Genomic DNA, 23556 nt, shown 5'->3' with positions numbered 1-23556 from the left:
ACTAGATGGCCTTATAAGCAATTGAAGAATTTTTTAAACACTTGTGTTAAGGGCTTAAGTCTTCATGTGTATGTGAAGTTTCAGATTTTTCTAAGCTTGTAAAGCTGAGTTATAAAGGTTTGTTTCACATGTGGCAAAGTAATCATCAAAGGCATAATATGAAGCCCCGCCCCCAACATATTTGATGGCGGATCATCACAAAAATTTTTAGAATTGTGCCTCACAGTCAGATAAAACATCACAGCAAATTTGAAGTCGATCAGGTCAATCTTTTGGGAGAAAAAAGGAGCAGTTCGGGACTTGCAAATGAGCAAAAACGGGCCAAAAGTGCACATTCAAAAATTCATAACTCTCTTTCTGTACATCTGAGCATATGGCTCGCGCTGACTTTTTTGTGGGGCTCGAGGTCCTACATAAGGCTACAAACTTTTGGAGCTCTAGGTCAAACGGGCCAGGAGTGAGAGGCTATTTTCCACTCATAAGGCCATTTTGGGGCCAATTACAGCCACTTTTTTCGTTTTGGCGAGTCATCTGACTTTGAGGTGGCGTGCAGACTACGCCCATTATCAAAATGTCGTAAAAATTTAAAACCTTAATATTCCATGTCTTAATGATATTCTGACCAATTTTCATTTGTTTTACTCAAACAGACTGAGCACAATACATGAAAGTGTAAAAAATAACATTTTATTCAACCACTAGGCGGCGCTAGAAGGTATTTAAAAAAACTTTTTTCAAAGGTGTTAAAGACAAAAGTTTCCATGTATCTATGAAGTTTTAGATTTTTTTAAGCTAGTACAACAAAGTTATTAAGGTTTATGTCACTCTTGGCGAAGGAAAAATTGAACACATAATTTGAAGCCACGCCCCTATCATATATGTCAGCGGATCTGCACCAAATTTTGCCCACTTGTGCCCCTATGTGTGAATATGGACCACAGCAAATTTGAAGGCGATTGAGTAAAGCATTTAGGAGAAACAAGGAGCAGTTTTGGACCTGCAAAGGTGCAAAAATGGGCCAAAAATGCACATTCAAAAATTCAAAACTCTTTTTCTGTACATCTGAGCACATGGCTCGCGCTGACTTTTTTGTAGGTCTCAAGGTCCTACATATGCCTAAAAATTTTCGTAGCTCTAGGTCAAACGGGCCGGGACCAGGTACAATTTTTCGACCTTAGGTGGCGCTGCAGAGCCATTTTTTTTGCATTGTTTTGGGAAAAACAAAAATATCCAATTTTTCACCGGGCCCGACAAATGTGCAAATTTTGGTGACTTTTCGTGCATGTTTAGGCCCTCAAAAATGGAAAAGCGCTGCACAGTAAATAATAATAATAATAATAATAATAATAATAATAATCTGGAGAAAAACAAGAGGGCTCTCGCAGCGGTAGCTGCTCGGGCCCTAATAATAATAATAATCTGGAGAAAAACAAGAGGGCTCTCGCAGCGGTAGCTGCTCGGGCCCTAATTATTTTGTGCACAGGAAGTGTGAAAAACAGTTTTACCACAACATGGAACTTCATTTTTATCCCATTTCCTTATGCATTCATAAGGCTTTGAAACATGGTTTCAAACTTAGTTGCGAGTCTATAAAGCCATGTCTTTCTTGCACAGAAACATTATCTTCATTTGTTGGAGAGGAACAGTTTGAAAAGCGCAATTGTCTTCTTTGTCTCGAACATGCATTCATTGCAAAGGAACACGCTATTGTTACACATTTATTTGTTTGGAGAATTGGTTTTTCACAACATTTTACATTCGTCACATTCATTATTGGACGAAAGAGAGACTCTTTAGAGAGGAGACATTTTTCCAAGGATGCTGTTTTGTTCTATCAGCACCAATTAGGCATCAAGATAAATGCCATGTGCATTTATAAGGGCCATGTGGATTTTGCTTGCACTTTTCAACCTAAATATAAATGACCCGTTCAGTTGACAGGGATGCATCGAAATATAGTTGAATTAATTCAATGTTATATTTCCTTGCTAGCATTGCTGACACTCACAACCTATAGCTACAAACTGTAAGAAGCTAGCTTATAGAAGCACAGACATACCAATTTCGAGATTTGTTTGTAATATTTAGAGAAATTTATGGCCACTGGAACAACTAAAGTATTTTTCATGAGGGTAGCTCTACCCGCAAACCCGAGCAGTACCCCTACTCCCCTTGCGCATTCCCCACAAAGCAACTTTTCTTTGTTGCCAGCCTCGGCCTGTGTGGTTCACTCATGTAACCGCTCACACCCCGCCCTCCTCCCCCAAATGTACGCCCCGCACAGCTCTCTCACTCAAGCCACAAGCAATGACTCAGTTGACATAGAATCACAAGCAGTGGTTTAGCTTTAAGCAAAAGTGTCTTCATTTGCGGCCGAACGAGACCAAGTATTAACAGGCTGGTAAACTTGTTCGGACTCCATGCTGGACTGAGCGTGGGCACGTTGTTGCAGTACATTTGGTAGGCGGAGCAATAATGTGATAAAAAAAACTAAATAATAATAAAAAGCCACAAAAAGTGAAGCGCAAAGTGGCGATAGAACTCTGTATACTCTTTTCTTTTTATATACGGCATTATTTATTGCAAACTGTTTTGTTGAGCCAGGTTAAAGAACCACTGTCGTAACAGATAATGTACTAGATCACCAAATGTTTTGTGGACTCGCTAGTTGACATTACAGGGGCTGGCCAATTCTCGCTTGACCTTCGCCCTCAGTCGGCGCAGTTCTCCATTGTCGGGATCCACGAGAAGGCCGCACTCAATCAAGGTCCAAGCTTTGTTGAGCTGCTGCTCCCCATATTGCTGCAGCGCACCCTTCAAAAAGCAATCTGCAACTGGCAGCCTCCCCAGACCTTCATCCACACATTGGACGCTCCGCTCCCTATGGAGCTCAAGGGCCCTGCTGTAATCCTCCAGAGCGGATTCTTCGCTGGAAGACAGTAGCAGGCTGTGGCCACGACGACACAGGTCTTCCGCCCGCACGCGGAGTTCGTCAGAGCAGGCGGCGTTAGAACAGCCGTGTTTTTGGATGACTCCTTCAAGGTCGGCTATAGAGCGCTCATGTAAGCCAAGTTGAGCGAGGCAGGCTGCCCGCTGGCGAAGATACTGGTGTCTGTGTTTGTCAGCCGCTTGGACCGCCACTGTCAGCAGAGGAAGGGCCTGATCCCAGCTTCCGTCTGACGAGACACTGCAGGCATCCTGTGCTGCTGCCTGCCAGGGGAATCAAACGCAAACAAAATTATGATTACTTTTAACCCTCCTCAGGCAGGCGTGGCAAATTTGCAACAATAATATTGAATAATATTGAATGAGGCATTTTTTTTAGAAGTTTGAAAACAAAAACAAAAACTTAATTTGAGCCTGAAAGGCTTTTAAGGAAAACAATGTTCATCGTTGACTAACGTGGCCTCGCTAGATTTTATTTGGAGAAATGTATCAAGTGCAAAACTCCCCAACTTATCACAAACATCTCTTTTTTGTTGTGGAAATCTGTGGTTAACAGCAAATGTATGAGTTTGAGTTTTTAATAGTAAAGCTCTAAACCTTAGACAAGCTTGGACAAGTGGACAGTGCTACTGGTAATACTAAAAGCAATTTACCGAATAAATAGAAATGACACACCTTTGCGACATGTTTCCTCTGACTGGCTGGGATCAGAGCCAACAAGAGGTCCAAAGTTGAAGACTCTTTCTCAGCGAGCTTGCTGAGTCTGCGAGCTGCACTGCAGTAGTTGTGTTGCCAAGCCTCCACTACGCCTGCCCTGGCCTGGGCTACCGCATCTTTTGGTTCCTGGCTCAACACCTGGCTCAAGCGGGCAGATGCCGCGGCAACTTCACCTTAGAGTCGGACCATAACAGCCAACGTATGAATATCAACCCAAGCAAAACATCGCTTGCTTATTCTGCTTATTCAATTAGCAGCGACTGACTGACTAAATCACACCTTTGGCTAAAAGAAGATCAACACAGAGGACATGCCATCTGGGGGATGCGCAGTCTGTCCTTGTCAAAGCGGCGCAGATTAAAGAAGCCTCCCTGAGCCGGTCCTCGTGGCAGGGGACAGCATTGGCGACCAGGACGTCTGACAGACTGCTCCTGCAGAACTCATAGAGCCAGTCGCAGACCGGCTTGCGCGTCTTGTCCTTGAGTGACAAAAGGTCTTTGGTGACCTCATCAGTATTTATCTGCAGTGCCGCCAGGAGGTCATGAGTACATTCCTGCAGTAGGGAGAAAGACTCATTTTTCTAAGGTGGAATCAAAATTTTAGGAGGGTGCGAGCAATATGTAAAATACAGATGCCGCTCAATCAATTAGAAAATGGTGGAAAATTGCATTTATGATTACAATTTAAGTCACAATTCACCATCTCAAGAGATTGGATTCCATTTTGTACCTTTTTCTTCATTAAGGTTACAAGTGAGCTGGACCCTTCATGAATATCATGTAGATTTTGGCTTTCTAAAAAGCTTTTTTTTTTTTTTTTCTTTTCGTTTTTTTCCTCAATATCTTAGCGGTTCTCAAATGGTACCCCCGTAAGTACCCCTGGTGGTACAGGAAGGCACATCTGAGGGTACGTGAGATTTTCCCATTTTCTGCAGGCACCAGCAAATTTAATGCTTTGCAATGTCGTGACAGAAACGGTTCATTTTCAAATCAAGAGCAAACTAATTTGAACATGGATCAAACAATGACACAGCTAAATTTTGTTATAGTGAATCCTATGCAAAACAATGTATACTTTTTTTTAAATCTCAAATATGGATTGCCATTAGTAACACAATTTCCAGGCAGGCAAGCCAGAAATAAAACAAATGATGAGACACAACCTTTCAACCTAGAGATAATCCCACAAATGTAGTTCCAAGCTTTAATAAATCAGACATTAGACAGTAGATTTAATAAATGCTTTGCGCTTGTTAGGGGCTATTGCTAGGGCTGTAAAAATATTTCTCAGGGGTTGCATCGTTCAGCATTCAAGTTTGAGAACCGCTGTGTTAAATTAATCTGTAAAACATTTTTTTCATCAAACTACTCAAATACATGATGTTTTTTTTTAATCATTTTTTAGCGAATTAAGCTGCACTTGTTCATTTAGAGTAAAAGAAAAACAAGGTGTGGCGCATTTGCCAATTTCAACTATAGTGAGGAATGAATGTTAGCATCTATACGCATGCTATTACAGACCTGCCAAGGTTTACGGTGGAGGAGGAAAGCAGTATGTTCCATATAGTGATGTCTGAATTGTACCTTTTGGCGGTTGAGCAGAAGATATGTGAAGCCTCTTCCGCAAAGTGCTTGAACATGTTCGGGGTGCTCCTTGAGAATGGCACTGAAATCAAAGATGGCTGTCTTTGTTTGGCCGAGCAAAGCGTAGCACCTCCCTCTTTCCAGCAAGGAGTCTGTTGCCTCGCCACCTGGGAACGTGACATCGGAATGGCTTGCTTCGTTCTTAGATGATGAAGAAAAAAAAATCTGTTGTGTTATTTATTTATTTGAAACCAGTGATGATGATGGCAATGGAGAGGTAGGCCACGGCCTCCCTGATGGCACTCTCCTCTGTCGTGCATTCCAGGATGCGTTTGGCAGCGGCGTGGCAGTGCGCCTGCAGCAGCGTCCGGTCCTTCTGCTTCGCCACAGCTAACAAAGGACGCAAGCAACTTGTGTCGCCACATTGAATGAGCTTTTTCAGCAGCTGCAAAATTAAGAAAAATGGAAAATCAAATGGCGTCTGACTATAAGAATATGCAATTTATTTTCAAATTAAATAATAAATCATTATAAATAATATATCTTAGAAATAATGAACATATTGACATATGCCAAATCGGAAAGGAATGTTTTTTCTACAGTATCTGTAACCTCTTGTAGAACTGGTAGCTTTTTGTTTTTTTTTGCCCGTTTTTTGATTCTTTCAGAAAATATCTGCTTTAGAAGTAAACATATTCCAAGCTCCTCTACCCGATTGGTGTCATAAAGAAAGCCACGGTGCAACTGTAGCAGTGCGAGTCGGGCCAGGACCGGTGCCCGAGGACCGGTCGGCCCGATGGAAAGCAGCAGTAAGCGATAAGCCTCCTCCACTCGGCCCAGCTGGTACAAAGCGTCTGCTGCTAAAATCTGAGGCCCATCGGCGCCTGGTTGGAGCTCCATGAGCAGCACAGAAAGGGTGTGAACACCAGCAGGAGATCTGGTGGGAGAGGGGGCATCAGTTGCACTATGGAAATCCATCTGAAGCTGAATGTTGATCATATTGAATAAATGCTCCAATGGCATGCCATTAAAAACATGACACTAACAGGGGTGAGGAGTAAAAGTAGAAATATTTCGTTACGGTCGTACTGTTTTACAAGTATGTGTTGATATACATAACAAAAAGAAAACGAGCAGACGTCAAATGAATGAATAAGATCATATCCTTTTTGTTAATTAATGGTATTAATATCAAAAATATAAAATATAAATATAAAAATAAAAAAATGAGATAAATATGATGATTTGAACAATGATATAAACAGTGGAGAACTAAATAATTTGACTTACTATACACATTTGAAATCATCAAAAAAAAAGAAGGATCATTTCGATCTTCAACCTCACATACCTTCGATGTAGAAAGTCGCATAAACAGTGCTAAGATAATACTTATTCAGCCAGACTTAATACTGCCAGTTCTCTGGAAGGTGGTGGTCTATTGACTAATTTGCCATTTCATATATAGATTTGCAAATTATCAACAGTATAAAATATTTACAGCACCGGTCAAAAGTTCAGAAACCCTTTCAAGTTCAAGCGGTCTTAACCGTAAACCTGAACTAACACTTTTCGGCGTCACAACGGTCTTAAAAATGCACAACTGTGAACTAGAAGTAATTCCGGCTCATAGAGCAAATCCACATCATAATGCTATGATGCGAAATTATGTTCTCTTGGCAAAATCCCGTGCATCTTTCTGTCAGTCAGGTTGACTTTTTGTTACTGTCTGGTTGACTTTAGTATTATCTGACAATGTAAGGGAAAACATAAAAAAAATTGAAATTGAGGGTGATTTCAAACGGTTACTGACAATTAACCACTAAAACGTTCATTTTAAAATTACAAGAGCACCATAATCTTCATAATTACAATTACACCAGAAAATCCAACAAACTACAACCATTTAAATTTAGATAAGGGACTCCAATGGCCACTCCAGAAGAATGAAAAGACCCACATTCGGTTCTTGAGGTTTAGGGTGTAGACCACTGGCCTAGCCAATGCCAGCTAATGCTGGCTAGCTTTTTCGTCAAAATTCAAGCACTAAGCAAGTTAACTAAAGAAAAAAATATTTTGTGTCCAGATAAGTCTTTTTCTGTGTTCTAAAAACATATAAGCTAACTCACGGTAAAAGAAAAAAAATATATATTTTTTATTTATTGCCCCTTAGAGAGTCTATAGTTTCTGATTTTACAGAGAATGAGTTCATTCGATAGATGCACTGATAGAAAATGCTGCTTTTGAATGTGCGTGAGAGCCCTAATACCCCGCTCTGTGCTCATCTGGCTTGGCTATGGCTTGCGGATGACCCTCCACCTGTGCCTCCGCCGAGTTTTCACAGGGGGCCGAACGACGTGCCCCGGCCCCCTCAAGCATGACCCGACCCTGCTCCAGAAGAACAGTCAAGAGCAGACCGCGGAGGTTCCACGGGACCAGACAACGAACGGTCAATGACGTTTCCTGCGGGTGCAACCTGCTGGCTGTCACATAGTCCAGTGCAGTGAGATAGTTGAAGCCCGCAGTCATGCGTAGAAGCCCCCTACCACAGAGGGCCCTCACACAGCTGGGCGGATGGGGGGCATTGTGTTCAATTACAGCCAGGAAGTCCTCGAGAGCCCCCTTGTGGTCATCTGTGAGAAGTCGCGCATAGCCACAGAGAACTTGCACAGTGTTCTGATAGCTGTGAGAATCTTTGGCGGCAGCCAACCGGCTACAGATGGAGAGGGCCTCCTTATGGTCCCCCCCGAGAAGAAGACATTCGGCCAGTCGCACCCGAAGCTCGCGTCCTCCACCGTCGGGCTCCAAATGGCAAAGGGTTCGGAATTGAATGATGGCAGGGTCTAGTAGTTCCACTCCCTCCGAGCACCTCAGGTCTACTCGACCGAGGACCGCCTCCCGGAAAGCAGACACAGCCATTTCGGCCCGCTGGCGTAGGTGGTCACGAGCGGCCCCTTCCATGCCGAGATCAGTGAAGAGCTTTCGGAAGTAAAGTCGGGCACGAGTGGGGTGCGTTTCAAACGCTTGGCCCAGATCCTCACAGGCCTCTGCAACCCGGCCGCCGGCCGAGAGCAAGGCGGCGGCTCGGCCCGTTAAGACCCTCGCTCGCATCTCGGGTGTGTCGGGCACCACCTGCAGAATAGCTGAGTACGCATCTGCGCTGTCGCCAAAGTGGCCCGTGAAAAACAAATGTGCCGCTCGGAGCTCCTGCAAGTGACGGTCACCTGGTGAAAGCTCCGACAAGAACTCTAGCAATGGGAAAGCAGCCTCAACATTCAACTGTTCACCGTCCTTTTGGGCCACTCCACATGTGACATCCGGCATCATGTAGGGATGCCAGTGATGCATTTGCTCTGAAAAGGCTTTTATGATTTGGGGTATTTGAGAAGCTTGTCTGCTCTTCACCAATTTGATGGTTTCACATTTGTTGCTATAGTAGGAGTTGAGGTAAAGCTTCAGACCCTTCGCTCGGTGGGGCTCTGACAGCAAGCAGGCCAAGGCGCGGGTCAGCTCCAGCGGCACACAACAAATGTCGTCCGGATTTTGCTTTCGCTTCCTCTCGAGCAGCGCAGTGCAGCGAGCAAAAATCTCCTCGCAACCTTGGCCGCCGCTCAGGAGGAGGGACTCCATTTTGAAAACGGCGGCCGAGAGATTGTTTGGGCAAAGCGTGGACAGGAAGACAGCGACCAAACCTTTACTGAGGCCTTCGGCTGGCTGGATCTCCTGGCGACGGTCGAGCCAACTTTCTAGAATGCAGATGACCTCTTGGAGGTCGGGCAAGTCCATTTTGCGCATGTGGGCCACCGTTGTTGCTGCGTGGGTTCTGAAGGCAGACATGTAGAGGGAGGTCGCCCGCACCAGTTCGCCGGCTTTCAGTAACTTGTGTGCGTCATCACACAGAGCTGAAATGTTGACGCCAGGTCTCACCAGGGCAGTCATGATCATTGATTATCTCTTCTCAATTGCACATCAGAACATCTGTCACCTGCCAAACCAAAGGATAAGATTGAAATGTTATTAGTCTTGTCAATTAAATATCACTAATGATCCAACAACTTACATAAAACATTGATGGTAGAGGTTCATTACTTTTTTTGATGCTTTGCTGCTTGTGAAATACTGCAGTTGTGAGCACTATCAGTCATCATATTCACAATATTAAAATAAATAAAACTATACACGCGAATGCATCGGTCAGTATAAAAGATAGTATGTATCTATAGCACATGACCAGCCTGACTAGACCTTCAGTCGTGTGTACAGTATGTGAAGATACTGTGGAGACACGTCTTAAAGTTTACAACATTTTTTTAGGGTTAGCTTTTATTCTTGTATTAATGCAGTAGTAAATTCAGATTCAGATTCTTTTAGGCAAAATAGATGTACTCCATTCAGGCGCTGGTCACCTGCTTCATTCTAGAACACTTAATTAGATGTTCATATTCTATTTGTGTCTCAAGTTTGACGTGGCAATTAGATTTTTTTTTCATCATTTTTTTTGGGTAGGGAGTTCCTTTTATTTTGTTGTTAAAATAAGTATAACCAACGTACTGCACGAGAACACACTTCTCTAGCTTGTTTAAAAAAAAGACAGTAGTTGGTACATCAATTAAATATTCTCATAAATTTTAGGGGTGCTCAGATTCAATTTAGGGGTGCTTGAGCATGGCCATTAATTGTCAAGAAATTTCCATGGGGAAATATTGTCCATATTGTTTCCGCATTTAACTAATGTTTATGTGTTGTCCAGATGAAAGAGTGTTGAAGGTACTGAAACACTTTGCATATTTGTGTCTCTTATGTAGTATTTTTTCCCCCTTTGTCATTTTTCACTGGTTTGCCCATGTTATTAATTATGGCTTGCGATGCAGTTAGGTTTTTTTTTTCTTTGTCATATTCAGCTGTATTATTTTCTTCTTGTGATACTGTATGTCCAGCAGTATAATTATGGAGTATTTGGTTTCAAAATGTATCCCAAAAATTCATCATTAAGAAGTTATCATTTTCACTTTAAGTGGCAAAATTTAGACAACAACGAAGGAGACTAATGCATCGACTCTCAAACTTTTAAAGTACAATCTCAGAAACCAAACTAATAGGCCTATGAGTTAAAAACAAAAAAGCAAACATTCATATTGTGCAGAAATATAAAAAAGGGGGGGAAATACCTCGTGATTAAATTAGAAAACACGGCACATACTTTCAACACAATTATTCCTTAAATGTTTGAAAATACATCTTGTTAAATAACCTGAACTGTCCTAAGTGATAAATAAAATGTGTACAAGGCAGAAATAATGTGAAAATTTAAGTAATGTGCTAGACAGAAATAAAAGATTCAACGGACCGTATCACCTCATTAAAAGGATTGCAGGTATTTCATGTTTTTAAATATATTTGCGTTTAATTTGGTGATGCACGCACCACGTGTCACCGAGCACTGGACAAACAGGTATGTGCAATTCCTTTGCGGTTTTGTGGGAATTTTCCGATCACTTACCTGTATATGTATTTTTTTGCAATTTCATATCCAAGAGCAGATCGACCGGACCTTGCAGATGTTAATCAATGTCTTCTAAAACAAAAACAGCACAAACAAAACCCGAAAAAATATGGACACAGTGAGTTCCATGTCTTTCAACAGGCCGTCCAGAGAAAACAAATTCGCGGGCCCCTTTTGCTGTACTGTAATTTAATCTGCGTTGCCAGGACAACTCAATATTGCCGTTGAGCAACAAACGCTGTAATGTTAGCGCAGAGACAAAGGCATTCGAAATATAGTCAAACACCTTTATTTTTTTATCCCCTCGCTCTTATCGAATCGAGACTTACCAATTCATGAGCTCCGGGCAGGTTGCTATGGTTACCGTGGACGACAACTTTTCCTGCTGACAAACGATTTCGCAGAAACTGTGAGGGTGGGAAATAATCTCAAACAAGTAAAATGGTTGAATGTTTTCAAACGTTAGGTGTGAATTTATCGCTCCTGCTCTGCAAAATAAGGAAATCACACACACACACGCACACAAAAAAAATGCAATTTACAATAAACCTCAAATTATTCATTGTTGATTGGAAAAGCGCCAAACTGTCCCCAAGATTTACAGATGCTCAAGAATCCCAAACTGCAATACGCAGATAACACAAAGGAAACAAACAGCCTTTAAAAGCAAACCTGTGGGGATTTCACTTTTCTGGTTTTGCAAGTGCAATTAAATTGTACAGTAAGTTGAGCTGTACTTGCACAAAGCTGAGAATAGATCCTTATTGTCAAGTATATACAAACATGTTTTGATAACTTAGGATAGTGAAGGTGAAAAAAAAAAAACTATCCGTGAACAATTTTTATTAACTTCCATACTGCTCCAGTTCATTTTGGGCTGGCTCCTGCACTAGTAAATCAACATATTCCTATAAAAGAACTTTGCTTATATTGTAAATTGAGTCCATGGATGGACCGAATAATCGGCCTGATGATTTAATCACTTTTGAAATGGTCAACAATCAGGCACTTTTCTTGCCATTTTTTTTGCACATGAGCAGCCCGACATAGACCTTCCATCGTTTGCATGTGAACATGCTGTGGAAACATGTCTACAACATTTACGTGTAATGCCTCTACCCTAGCACCCAAAAATAAATAAATAAATAAATAAATAAATAAATAAATAAATAAAATGAGTCAAATTTTGGCCTTTAGTCACAGATTTGCTGACAAAAACCTCTGTGAATGTTGACTTGTTTTTTTTTAGTTGAAGACCAAGACCTCTAAGAATTTGAATTGGAAAAAAATGCATAGGAGACAAACGTCAAATATAAATGCAATCTTGAAAATGGAAGGTGGATGGCAGAGCTAGTGACTATATGTGAGAGCCTTCTATTTGAAAAAAATGGATTGAACCATCAGAAAAAAAAAGAAAATTAAACCTTTTGGTGACATGGTGGACTCAAAAGCAATCATGCTTAATCAGAGACATCTCACATGATAGACAATTGCTCTGATGTCATTACTACACTGTTCACAGCTGCTTAGGTTATGGGCTTTTCGGTATTATCTAAGGACTGCTGTGATATGTTGTACTCTAAAATAACCCATGTGAAAAAGAAATACAGCATATTGTACACATTCACATCATTTAAAACCATTTAAAGGTGTCAAATTAATAAACTGCAAATGCCTTTGCCAAAAAAGTATGAAGTGTTATTGACATTTTTATAACCTATTTGTTTCTATGGTGAAATGAGTTTTTGTTTCAGGATCAGTGTCTGCTGTGAACCAGCACAACTGGACCCACATATTGCAAGGCCAATGGTGAGTCCAGTTTCTGTTAAGATAGCATTGCAGCACACAGCATGGCCAAAAAGAGGGACCCCCTCACCCAACAACATTATAGCATCATTATCAGACGCTAATGCTGGTAATACTTTTATACAGGTGTCAGACGCAAAGCCCGGGGACCAGATCCAGCCCCACATCAGTCTCTGTTGCAAATGCTCATTATAACTTCATAATGCCAAATTTACAGGGTCGTCTTCAACTTTTAGAAAACATAAGGCTAAACAACAAGCATTCTTTTGTTACCAATCCCCATTTGAAACAGTTTTACTGGTAATGGTACTATGGTAATGGTACTGATAATAATACTTCAAGTGTATTTGACTTCACAGACATAACCTCCAACAGAAACTTTAAGTGCTTTGTGGCCCTTGATAATAATAATAATCTGGGTGTTCTCAAACGTAGATTGCAAGTATCTAGCATTCAAGTATTTTTGCTTATTTATAACGTTTGGGCAATAAGATTGGAACACTGTGTTATAACTGCTATGAGCACGTTCAGAGTTGCCGTGCAAAATACAGACTTGACGATTGGTTGCCCTGCACACACTTGACATGACTCACTCACACTTCATTAATAGACGCAAAGTGACACTTGTGAGGATGAACAATTAAGGCAGGATTGAGTGTGAACGCATAAAATCTTTTTGAACCGTTTCACGGCAATGCAACACGCACATGCAGTTTAGTTTTTCTCACGACTCAGTGAAGCCGCCCTATACTGTAACAGAAACCTACGTTCTGAATTTTCATACGTCGCTATCAAAGTAGGTCATGGGGTTTCCCCAAAAAAAGCCTAAAAATGATTTCCTCAATTTGCGTGACTACGTGCATGTAGCTCCATTGTGGCTGCAGCAGCAGTGGCACCCAGAAGTGAACAAAGCGACCCGGAAGCGTTGCTCGGACTAGAGGCAGGCAGAAAGAACATCCAGCCTTTTTTTGTATATGAAAGCTGTGCTCGCAAGACAATACCTGCAGTCAGGACCAAAGGTATTTATTTGTGCATGTTTTTTTTTCCATTATATGCGCCAAGCAGCTGCACGAAAAAAAAAAAAACAACAGAAAAAAAAAACAAGTCGCCGTCCTTTTCATTCGCACAAAAGTTGCAGAATAAAAAAAAAAACCTCAAAGTGGGATTTGATTAGGGTGGCACGTTCTCTTTTCACTGCATTGTCGAGGCGAAGATAGTGTTCGTTTATGGACATTGTGCTTGAGGCTGCATCTAGTCTTGTGTTTCCGCGCTGCTTTTTTTTTCTCCCCCCTCGACCGGGCATGCTTGTTGTAGGAAGTGTCAGTTTTTTTAAGGGGTGGGGAGGCCGGGCTATTCAAAGCTGCAAGGGGCCGTAAACAATCCATCATGCTAACATGGAGGCGATAAACACACGATACGATGGACGTTCTCAGCAACGACGCGCTTATTACATTTTTTTGTGGAGTGGGGGGCGGGAGAAGAAGACTGCAGAATATGGCGTCCCGCCTTATAAAAATAAGGCTGCCATTTTTGTTTCTCTTTTGTCTGGGAATGTTTTAAGATGGACCGTCTGGGTTAGTTGAAAATGTGAGGCCAAAAAGCGCCCACAGCCGGACAGGACTCCGTGCGGAGGTTGTCGAACACCGGTCACAAGAAAGCAAAGTTTCGATTGAAAAAAAACCACACACACACACACACACACACACACACACACACACACACACACACACGGAACGTTGACTTGGTTATGGCGATGCAAACATCACTGCTGAACGACCAGATGTAAAGACACAACATATAGGTATAATGGCTAACAATGCAATTTCTTTTTTTTGGGGGTGACATTTTTATCTGCAATCGTTTGCAACAATCTAGGCACATGCGCGCAAACTTCTATAACATAACGCCTGAGCTTGATTTGCCAAATATGAATTCGTCATCACGCCACGATTGCTGTGTAATATTTTATGATTACGAACACATTTAAACATTGCAAATTCATATCAACTATAATGCAAAATAACTCTTAAAAGAAGTGGTACAATAGAGATTTCATGTAAACCAAACATCTGACAAAAACGAACTAGCAGGCTATCCTCAAACACACACAGCAATGTTTTAAGACAAGCTGCACTAATACATTATATTTCTAATTTTAAGCCAACTCATAACAGTTACCTTAATCATGTGACGTTTGCAAACTGGGCTGGGACGAACTGTGATGTCATTTTCAGTCGAGAGCTTGTTAAAATGGCTGCACCCTGAGATGAGTAAAAACAGGCGGATTTTGGACTTTGCTGCTTAATTCATATAGAGTCACAATGACAATGCTGTGCTTACCAAAAGAGAGAGTCAGACGATTTAGAGAGGATTAAGACTGTTTATCACACTGGTGAAAACGTTTTGAAAATGTTTACCTTGGTCTAATTGTTTTCTATCACAAAAACTAGGCCTTTGAACAGGGGTGTGTAGACTTTCAATATCCACAATGAAGAGTAACTGCAGTCATGTGACACCCTCCACAACTCATTCATTCCTCATGTAAAATCTTACTGGTGAGGAAAGGCGACTTTAACTTGGATGCACATACCTTGGGTCAAAACTTTCATAGTGAGAAAGAGTGCCTTTGTGACTTATGAATGGCCACCATGTCTTTGGCATGAGAGCCTTTTGTCCCTTTTTATCATTTAGAAAACTGGTGTGAGAAAAGGTGGCACAGTGGTTAGCACGTCTGCCTCACAGTTCAGGGACCAGAGTTCAAAATCCACCTGGCTCCGGCCTTCCTGTGTGGCGTTTGCATGTTCTCCTGGAGGTTCTGTATGGGCACGCCGGCTTCCAACCACACTCCAAAAACATGCATGGCGATTGTTTCGGACAAACTAAATTGTCCCTAGATTGGGTGCGTGAATGGTTGTTTGTCTCTGTGTGCCCTGCAATTGGCTGGCGACCAGTTCAGGGTGTCCCCCGCCTACTGCCCGACGTCATCTGGGATAGGCACCAGCAAGCCTACGACCCTAGTGTGGATAAGCAGCACTAGAAAATGGGTGGATGTGAAAAAAGTGCCACTCAATTAAACCTCCCAGTCGTGTTTTTGAAAAATAGTCACTCAAGTGGTCACAAATAATCCCCACTGGGCTTTTGTAAACTAGCTTCACTTTGTTTGCTGCCTTGTTGTTTGTGGAAATGGTGCACATAAAGGCAAGAATTGCAGAAGCTGCGAATATGCTTAAGTAATATGTTGGCCTGAATGTGTCAACTTTACTTTCCCAGTTTATTGACCGCCTCTAATTCCCATTCTTATCTTGAAGCTACCCATGAAATGTTTTGAATTTTAGGATGGCCGAGCCTCGCTTTAACAACCCCTATTTTTGGCCACCGCCGCCATCCATGCCTGGCCAGGTAAGTTAGCTTTTTGTTTCAGTTATTCCGTTAAATAATTAAATAGTCATTGCACTTTATGAGAGGTAAATGTTTTGGGGGATTTTATCACGTGAGTTTTGTTTTTGTTTTTTTAAAGAATAGCATGACTGGCCCAAATTGTGTCTTGGTAATCCATCCCTGAAGATTCACTTGTAGACCGTTTCATTTTTCTGTCGAGCATGACCCGTTAACCCTTTCAGCTGGATAACCTGGTACTCATAAACAAGATTAAGGAGCAACTGATGGCCGAGAAGATTCGACCGCTGCATATGCCGCCGACCTCCACCCCTTCCCAGCAAGCTTTGCTGGTGCCCACCTCATCCCCGGAAGGCAGCGGCAGCTCCCAGCATGCCATGCCGGTTCCCAAGCCACAACCGCAACAGGTGCCGGGCCACCACCCGCAGCAGCAGTCTGACATCGCTTTGCACTCCCGATCAGGTTCCAGCTCTGGACCAGGTTGAAATTTTTCTTCTTTGATGATGCAATCCTTAATTCTTGCATTGAATACCCTTGTTTGTATCAGTTATTTAAAGTAATAAACAAAGCCAATGGTCTGTAAGAAGATGCAAACTGTCAGTGAAAGATAGGATTAATGTTGTATATCGCCCCCTACTTTTGCAGAGGGAAGTATAGACAACAAATTGGCTGTGAAGGCCAAAGGATTATGGGAGGATTGGCACATGAGGCAACTAAGTGAGCAGCAAGCCCGCACCAACCCTCGCTCAGGTACTGTGGATTTTACCTCTCGCAAAAAAAAAAAAAAAAACTGACATGGAAGCTAAAATTTGCCTTGTCTCTTCACTTATTGGAGACACGCCTTTTTCTCAAGAGACATTACAGCTACAGGGGCTATGAGATCATATTAAAGGATTTGGGGGGAAATGTGAGGTGTTGGTTTGAAACCCGGTTATGGGTAAAATACACTCAAGTTTTTAAAAGTCTGTTATGAAGAAAATCCATCCATCCATTTTCTATAACAGCTTATCCTCAATAGGGTCGCTTGCTTGCTGGGGGCTATCCCAGCTGTCTACTGGCAGCAGGCAGGGCCCTGAGCTCGTTGCCAGCCAATTGCAGGAAACTGATGGAGAAACTAGACTGTATAGAGGCAGTGCATTCTTGGCACGTCTTGAAACTGGAAATTGTTACTGGTATTCTGTCATTCTAGTTGAATATGAAATTTCTTGAGTAAAATGTGCATATGCTTGTATTCAGCACAACTTCAATTGAAATTACTGATGCTGTCCATCAAACAATGCATTTCAATGTCATAACAAGTTGCTGGAAATATACACTGGTCAATGGCAGGACCCAGGATATGGTTTTGCTTTTAGTAAACTTTTTCCTCCACATCATGTCTATCCTACTATAGTTAGCTTTGCGCTAAGCTATCAAAGGCTTCTTGACAGTTTTTCCTGTCCGGGGTGCAGGTCTCAAAATTCCCGACATGGTCAAGTGGGCAACAGAAAAGTAACAACAAAGGTATCGATGGATTGCATTGAAAGCCTTCGTGGACTGATTGCTTAACAGTTGAATATCATTGTTATTACCTGGCGTAATATTCCCAAACTTGCACATACACTTCCTCTTCAAGGACAATATGCTACGACTCATTTAAATCAAATGAGACATTTCTGAATCAGCATTCGTTTCCAGTGGTCAAATCGCTTCTCAATTCCAGTGAGTACTATTCTTTCTATCCTCTAGTGGCCATTGTTTGTAATAGAATTGTCCTGGCTCTCACCACCACAGGTCTGGCTCCTTCTTCCCGACCTGAAAGCCATAGCACCTCTGAGGCCCTAACCCCTACCACGCCAACCTCCAGTAGCCAGAACCGCCTGGGTGGCGCCCCCTCTGTCAACATCATTACCGGTCTGGCCAGTGGTCCCGGTATAGATCACATGAAGGTTGGGGGCCTGGCGGGACTGTTGGGCCCTCCTCCCAAGGCACCACGGGGACGAAAGAAGATTAAAGCGGAGCACTCGTCAGGTCCTTTGCTGGTTGTCCCCTACCCTATTCTAGCAGACCAAGGCTGTGTCACTGTGGCACCCAAAGAAGGCAAAACATACAGGTTGGACATTCAAAATTACTCTTCTTATTCCCATTTAAGTAGCGCTCTATTCTAATATACATCACCGATATTTCGGAGTGATCTCAAACCCTCGCTCTAACATGAAATTGGTCTAACATCTGTCCAAGCACTTTAATAGTGGCTGATTGTGGGCAACACACACGTTATGCCTAATAGAAGCGTTCACGTTACTATTATGTATAAAAAAAAAAAAAAAAAAAAGGCCTTTTTAAGCCGCCAGGAATCAGTATGACACTGTGTACTGGGCCACAACACATCTTACAAATGCCATTATCCAAGTACCACCAGCAAATAAGTCATGAAACAAACAAACAAACAAAAAAACGCAGCTACACAGGTAGTCACACGGGAGACTAGTAATCAATTGTGTACATTACTGCATTATTTTGATTTTTATTCACTTAAATTGGTCAAGCTTTTTTACCGCAGTTCATACACTTTTTGGCATGCCAGGTTGACAACCCTTGATCATTGGCCGGAGTAGGGATTTCATTTGCAAAAGGATTTTACTTTTGAGGCTGTTACAGCAACCCACTCCGCATGAAATCATCTTTGCTAAATCTATAATATCAACACATTCCAATTTCATTTCAGCATTATGTTTTTGTTCACTTGGAAATCTACTTGAGTATCTTGCTTATAATATATCACTGAATCTGATGTTTCTTGTAATGTCATATTGTAAATAAAACTCACATTTAATGTTGTCTAAATGTTTAAATTACGCAACTGCGAGGGGGAGGCAGAAAATGAAAAAGAGCACACGTTGGAAAAGTGTTGAACAGGCTAACGCTTGGACTTCTTTTTAAGATGCAAAGTGTGCCCACTCACCTTCTTGACCAAGTCGGAGATGCAGATCCACTCCAAGTCCCACACAGAGGCAAAGCCGCACAAATGTCCCCACTGCTCCAAGACATTCGCCAACGCCTCCTACCTTTCCCAGCACCTGCGTATCCACCTGGGCATTAAACCCTACCATTGCTCCTACTGCGAAAACTCCTTCCGCCAGCTCTCACATCTGCAGCAGCACACCAGGTCAGGCAGAGGCCAGGGGCCCTTCAATAGAATTTCTGTGTATCAAAATTGACACTGAAACAGGATTGTTCATAATGGCTTACTTGCCACTTCCGTCGTCGCAGAATCCACACGGGCGACCGGCCTTATAAATGTGCTCACCCCGGATGTGAAAAGGCTTTTACCCAGCTGTCCAATCTCCAGGTCGGTATATTTCTGCCACTCTCGCTTCAATGCGCTAAGGGAGACAAAGATTCAAGCCCCACGATAGCGGCTTCTTTTATAAATGCCGATCATTTTTTTTCAGTCTCACCAGAGGCAGCACAATAAAGACAAGCCGTACAAATGCCCCAACTGCTACCGTGCCTACTCCGACTCCGCATCGTTGCAGATCCACTTGTCAGCGCACGCCATCAAAAATGCCAAGGCCTACTGCTGCAGCATGTGTGGACGGGCATACACTTCAGTAAGTAAATCTCTCACATGCATGCACACCTGTACCTCCGTGTGGTGAAATGACCATTTATGTGTTATCTGTAGTGCAATGTGTAATTTAAAAAATAAATAAATAAATATATATATATATTTATTACAGTACATGTATTTAGCACTTCTCGTTACACATTTGTGACTTCAGCCACAAATTTGTGGATTTTTGTTGCGTACTTCAGCAAAGTCAGTGACTCAAGAGTAGTCTATTGATTCATTTTTTAGGGCATTCAGCAACAGCAAAGCAGGACTCATTGTCGCCATTTCAACCCATGAAGCCATTAAATGCGCATGACCTTTCCCTTTTAAAAGGTGACACAGTGGAATGAATACATACTAGACAGTGATAGCATAGCAAGTGTCCATTCAGATAACCTCTGGAGTTCGCAGCCAATACTGCTGTACTCGGGTTGGTGTTGTGTGTAATATGTAAGCTTTGTACACCAGCGTTGCTCACCATTGATGTCGTCTGTCTCTCCAGGAAACCTACCTTATGAAGCACATGTCCAAACACACAGTGGTGGAACACCTAGTGAGCCATCAGTCCCCCCAGAGGACCGAGTCCCCCAGCATTCCCATACGGATCTCCCTTATCTGAGCTGCCCGACGCCGAGTATCGGTTCCATCGAGTGTCTGTGATAGGCGCGACCCTCGCAGGCCTCGCACCTGCAGTCATCAACGTAGGGCTTGCATTAGCATTACTACAGCTGACGTAAGCGTTCTGTGCTAGTCGAGAACGAGGGCACCGTTTACCGAATGTAACAATACAGCTAGATGTTGTCCAGAGGACGGGGTGGCAAACAAAGTCTTGCGTCAGATTAATAAGCACTTTGGTAAGCCTCATGTCAACAGCCTGCATCTGTTTTTGCAAAGAGTCCTCTCAGAGACAGATGTTTCTTTATGAAGACAGAGTCAGACAAATTGGGCGTCTTTTTTTTAAATCCCTCCGCCATTTAAATGAGATTTTTACATACTGTATACCACACGATAAATTCCTCACCAAAAAAACTTTTGATCAAGTTGTAGGTTTGCTGGGTGTGTTCTGGAGACATCCAGAGAGAATCTGGAAGCACTTTTTAGGCCTTGTTGCTTTGGCTCAAATTGCTGGAATCTTTTTGGTTGGGAAAATGCCAGTGGGCATTATCTGCGGCAGCTAGGAGCAGTGGCAAGTGTAGACAAAAAAAAAACATGCAATTTTGTTACTGATTTAGCCACATGGTTGCGCAAGAACACGCTTACAGGGTCATCGAAATTTCAAGAGGCAATCGTAGATGACAATGGAAGCAGTTAATGATTGTATTTTTTTTTAATTAATATGAGGAGGGAAGGAGTAGCAATGCATAAAGGGAAGCAAAGTTCTCACCCCCACACAGAAATCCTTCACTCCCCATTTGATGGCACCTTGGTGATCACACAATCACAATAAAGGCCCACATACACCAAACCGACATGGGAAGTCAGGAACATTCCAGGTGTCGGGATGCGCCGTCCGATTAGGTAATAAGAAAAGACCGTGGCCGTTCAGTGGACCTTTTTTGGCAGATTGAGCAAGTTGAATTGGCCTCGGACTGTTTTGACATTTGATCGCTCTGATTGGCTGTTAGCTAATGAATCGATGCACAGGGCAAGAACAAGAAGTGATGATCGCGGATAAACAATTAGCAAGGGAAAGCCTTGGCGATATTGCTCAGTTTGCACATCGTCGCCTTTTGCATTTTTACATACAACGTCTGGAATTGTACCGTAAGAGTTTGTCGACAGCGTGAAGATAGCCGCACTGTGAGAAGACGGGGGCGTAACTAGATATACCAGGTGTCAACATTGCATGATACAAGGGCGAGGGTATGCATTGTGGCATTTTTATTTCTGGTTGACTTTTTCTAATAATGAGGAATCGTGACTACCACCAATGGTTATGGAGGGGTATTACTTCTCACTTGTGAAGAAGGTTTTGCCACAATGCCTGCCATGACATGACTTACAAACACTTTATATTGGGGGGGGGGACAACGTCACAGTCTGTTGTGATGTAATTGCCGCCATTTTCCAGCGCGACATGCTGACTGAAGGTGCCGATGCCACAGGGGATAGCCGTCGGTCACATTTGGCCCATGTCGGGTTGCTGTATCTAGGCCTTGCTGCTTTTAAACCATCCCACGTGCCCTCCTATGCCCTGCAAACTTGTGCCAAATGTTCAGACATTAAGCTTGATTTTCAAATATTAGTTGTGCACTTAAGTGGTGCCAGGTCTAATCAGCCATACTTACCACCCAACTAAAAATGTGTAGATAATTATTAGAGCTGTCAATGTTGTGCTCGCAAACAACACATGCTGGCCAAATTAAAACATTTTAACTAATGAAGGGAACATTTAGTAAAAAACTAAACAGACACGGCTGCTCGGATAATTTGGGCGTGTTGTCATGCTGCGCAGGAGTTTTGGCGGCAGTGTAGGCGCCGTTTTGTAGCATCTCAGAGCAAATAGCCTGGCCAAATGACCTCTACAGAGCCTCACAAATGCTACTAGAGTGTGTTACTGATGGGCACAACAAAACTTCGAAGAGAATCATTCTCATGAGTATAGACAGAAAAAGTCTGGAATGATGAGTCATAATTATTGGTAGTTATATTCACCAATTGTATTTTAGCTAGCTAATGCTATTAGACAACCTTTTTTTAAAAAAAATTTGATAAAGAGTAAAATCTAAAAAAAAAAACACTGAAGTTGCGATTAATCGGAATTCTGGAAAATTTTGAGATTATTTAAACTTTTAAACTGCTTGACAGCACTATTAATTATAAAGAAAAAAAACATGCTTAATATTACTTGAGTAGCAAGCATTACCTAACCCATTGGACCAAATTGCAAAGTAACAATTGCACTCAGTATGTAATTCGTCACTGTCAAAATTAACTGCAGTATAAACATACATGATGCTCGGTTGAGAAAGTATTCAGTGCACTTATCTTTGTAAACATTTATGTCACAACCATAATGATAATGCAAATTTGTTTTTTGTAAGTTTGTCAATATGTTGAGTTTGACAATCGACTTAAGAATAAGGAAGGCAACACAAAATGGGGAAACAGGGAGGTGCTTCGAATATTTTCCAAACGCATTGTAGATGCCAAAATATTTCATCAGCGCTTCCTCCTTCATATATATATATATATATATATATATATATTTTTTTTTTTTTTTTGACTGGTATTATTCTGACTGCACACAGTATTTTTAGTTTTTTCCATTGTAACTTTAAACCACTTCATGGTACTAATTGCGTACACTGTATCCTTCAGGGCACTTGTGCAAAGGTGCTATTATGGCAAGGCATTATGTTCGAGAAGGAACTGACAGCAATGTACAAAATAAATAGTTTAAAAAACAAAAGCAAACCCACTCTCTTCAACTTAACTCTCTTTTGGAGATAATGGGCAGAATGTTCAAGTTGCTGTACTGTGTAACGCATTACTCGTTTAAACTGTATTTTCAAAGGTTTCATAATAATGTTCTGCTTGGAGAGAAAAAAAATATGATCTTTGTATGTTATTAATCTTTTATATTCCTTATTTTACATGTAAGCCTTAACTGTTTTATCATCCCATCTCCATTTTCTGTATTGTGTTCTGCAGTATTCGGTTCCAGTAAACATTTAGTTTTTTTTTTCCTTGTTCCCTCCTGCATGGAGCTGTAATCTGTATGATAACTGTTTAACCTGAGCTCTCTTGAGGAAAAATATTGGGTAGATTTATTAAACCTTTTCCTGTCTTGCATTGTGGCTTCATGAACAGTTTCTATACAACTAAATATGCACCTCCAAGACTGAAAAGTTAACCTGCGGGTTAGTAATGTTAACCCCCCCTCCCCCGCAAAAAAACAAACAAAAAACAACTACTTTCTATCTTTACCTTGTTTAATAAAGAGACTGTTATAATTTCTGTTTAATCTGCTTTGTTCCTGAAATTGTGAATGTCTACATGTGGAGGAT

General features: G+C 41.9%; 2 protein-coding genes across 7 annotated transcripts; one reads left to right on the top strand and one right to left on the bottom strand.

The window, feature by feature from the left end:
• Positions 1 to 1470: 1470 nt before the first annotated feature.
• On the bottom strand, positions 1471 to 14776 carry ttc34 (tetratricopeptide repeat domain 34). Of its 4 annotated transcripts, XM_088408224.1 has the most exons (11): positions 14734 to 14776; positions 11079 to 11156; positions 10747 to 10821; positions 9174 to 9231; positions 7516 to 9069; positions 5958 to 6183; positions 5499 to 5691; positions 5184 to 5413; positions 3943 to 4216; positions 3622 to 3836; positions 1471 to 3210 (listed from the first exon to the last, which is right to left on the bottom strand). In XM_088408224.1, the coding sequence occupies exons 5-11, from the start codon at positions 9039 to 9041 to the stop codon at positions 2665 to 2667; spliced, it is 3210 nt and encodes a 1069-aa protein (XP_088264350.1). In that variant the 5' UTR covers positions 9042 to 9069; positions 9174 to 9231; positions 10747 to 10821; positions 11079 to 11156; positions 14734 to 14776; the 3' UTR covers positions 1471 to 2664. The 4 variants fall into 4 exon arrangements, with proteins under 4 accessions (XP_088264350.1, XP_088264347.1, XP_088264349.1 ...); XM_088408221.1 differs by having other exon boundaries at positions 7516 to 9231; XM_088408223.1 differs by having other exon boundaries at positions 5247 to 5413; positions 7516 to 9231.
• znf362b (zinc finger protein 362b) lies at positions 13350 to 23508 on the top strand. 3 transcript variants are annotated; one of them, XM_088408228.1, is made up of 9 exons: positions 13350 to 13574; positions 15891 to 15954; positions 16203 to 16431; positions 16597 to 16701; positions 17725 to 18043; positions 18875 to 19099; positions 19204 to 19282; positions 19386 to 19544; positions 20049 to 23508. In XM_088408228.1, exons 2-9 carry the CDS (start codon positions 15892 to 15894, stop codon positions 20163 to 20165), a joined length of 1296 nt encoding a protein of 431 aa, XP_088264354.1. In that variant the 5' UTR covers positions 13350 to 13574; position 15891; the 3' UTR covers positions 20166 to 23508. The 3 variants fall into 3 exon arrangements, with proteins under 3 accessions (XP_088264354.1, XP_088264352.1, XP_088264353.1); XM_088408226.1 differs by having other exon boundaries at positions 13351 to 13574; positions 16176 to 16431; XM_088408227.1 differs by lacking the exon at positions 13350 to 13574 and adding an exon at positions 13620 to 14356 and having other exon boundaries at positions 16176 to 16431.
• The last annotated feature ends 48 nt before the right edge of the window (positions 23509 to 23556 follow it).

Source organism: Hippichthys cyanospilos, chromosome 2, assembly GCF_059441005.1.
Source record: "Hippichthys cyanospilos isolate Australia breed blue-spotted pipefish chromosome 2, RoL_Hcya_1.0, whole genome shotgun sequence".
Taxonomy (NCBI): domain Eukaryota; kingdom Metazoa; phylum Chordata; class Actinopteri; order Syngnathiformes; family Syngnathidae; genus Hippichthys; species Hippichthys cyanospilos.
Note: the sequence above shows the minus strand (reverse complement) of the source record. Positions and strands in the feature narration are given on the sequence as shown.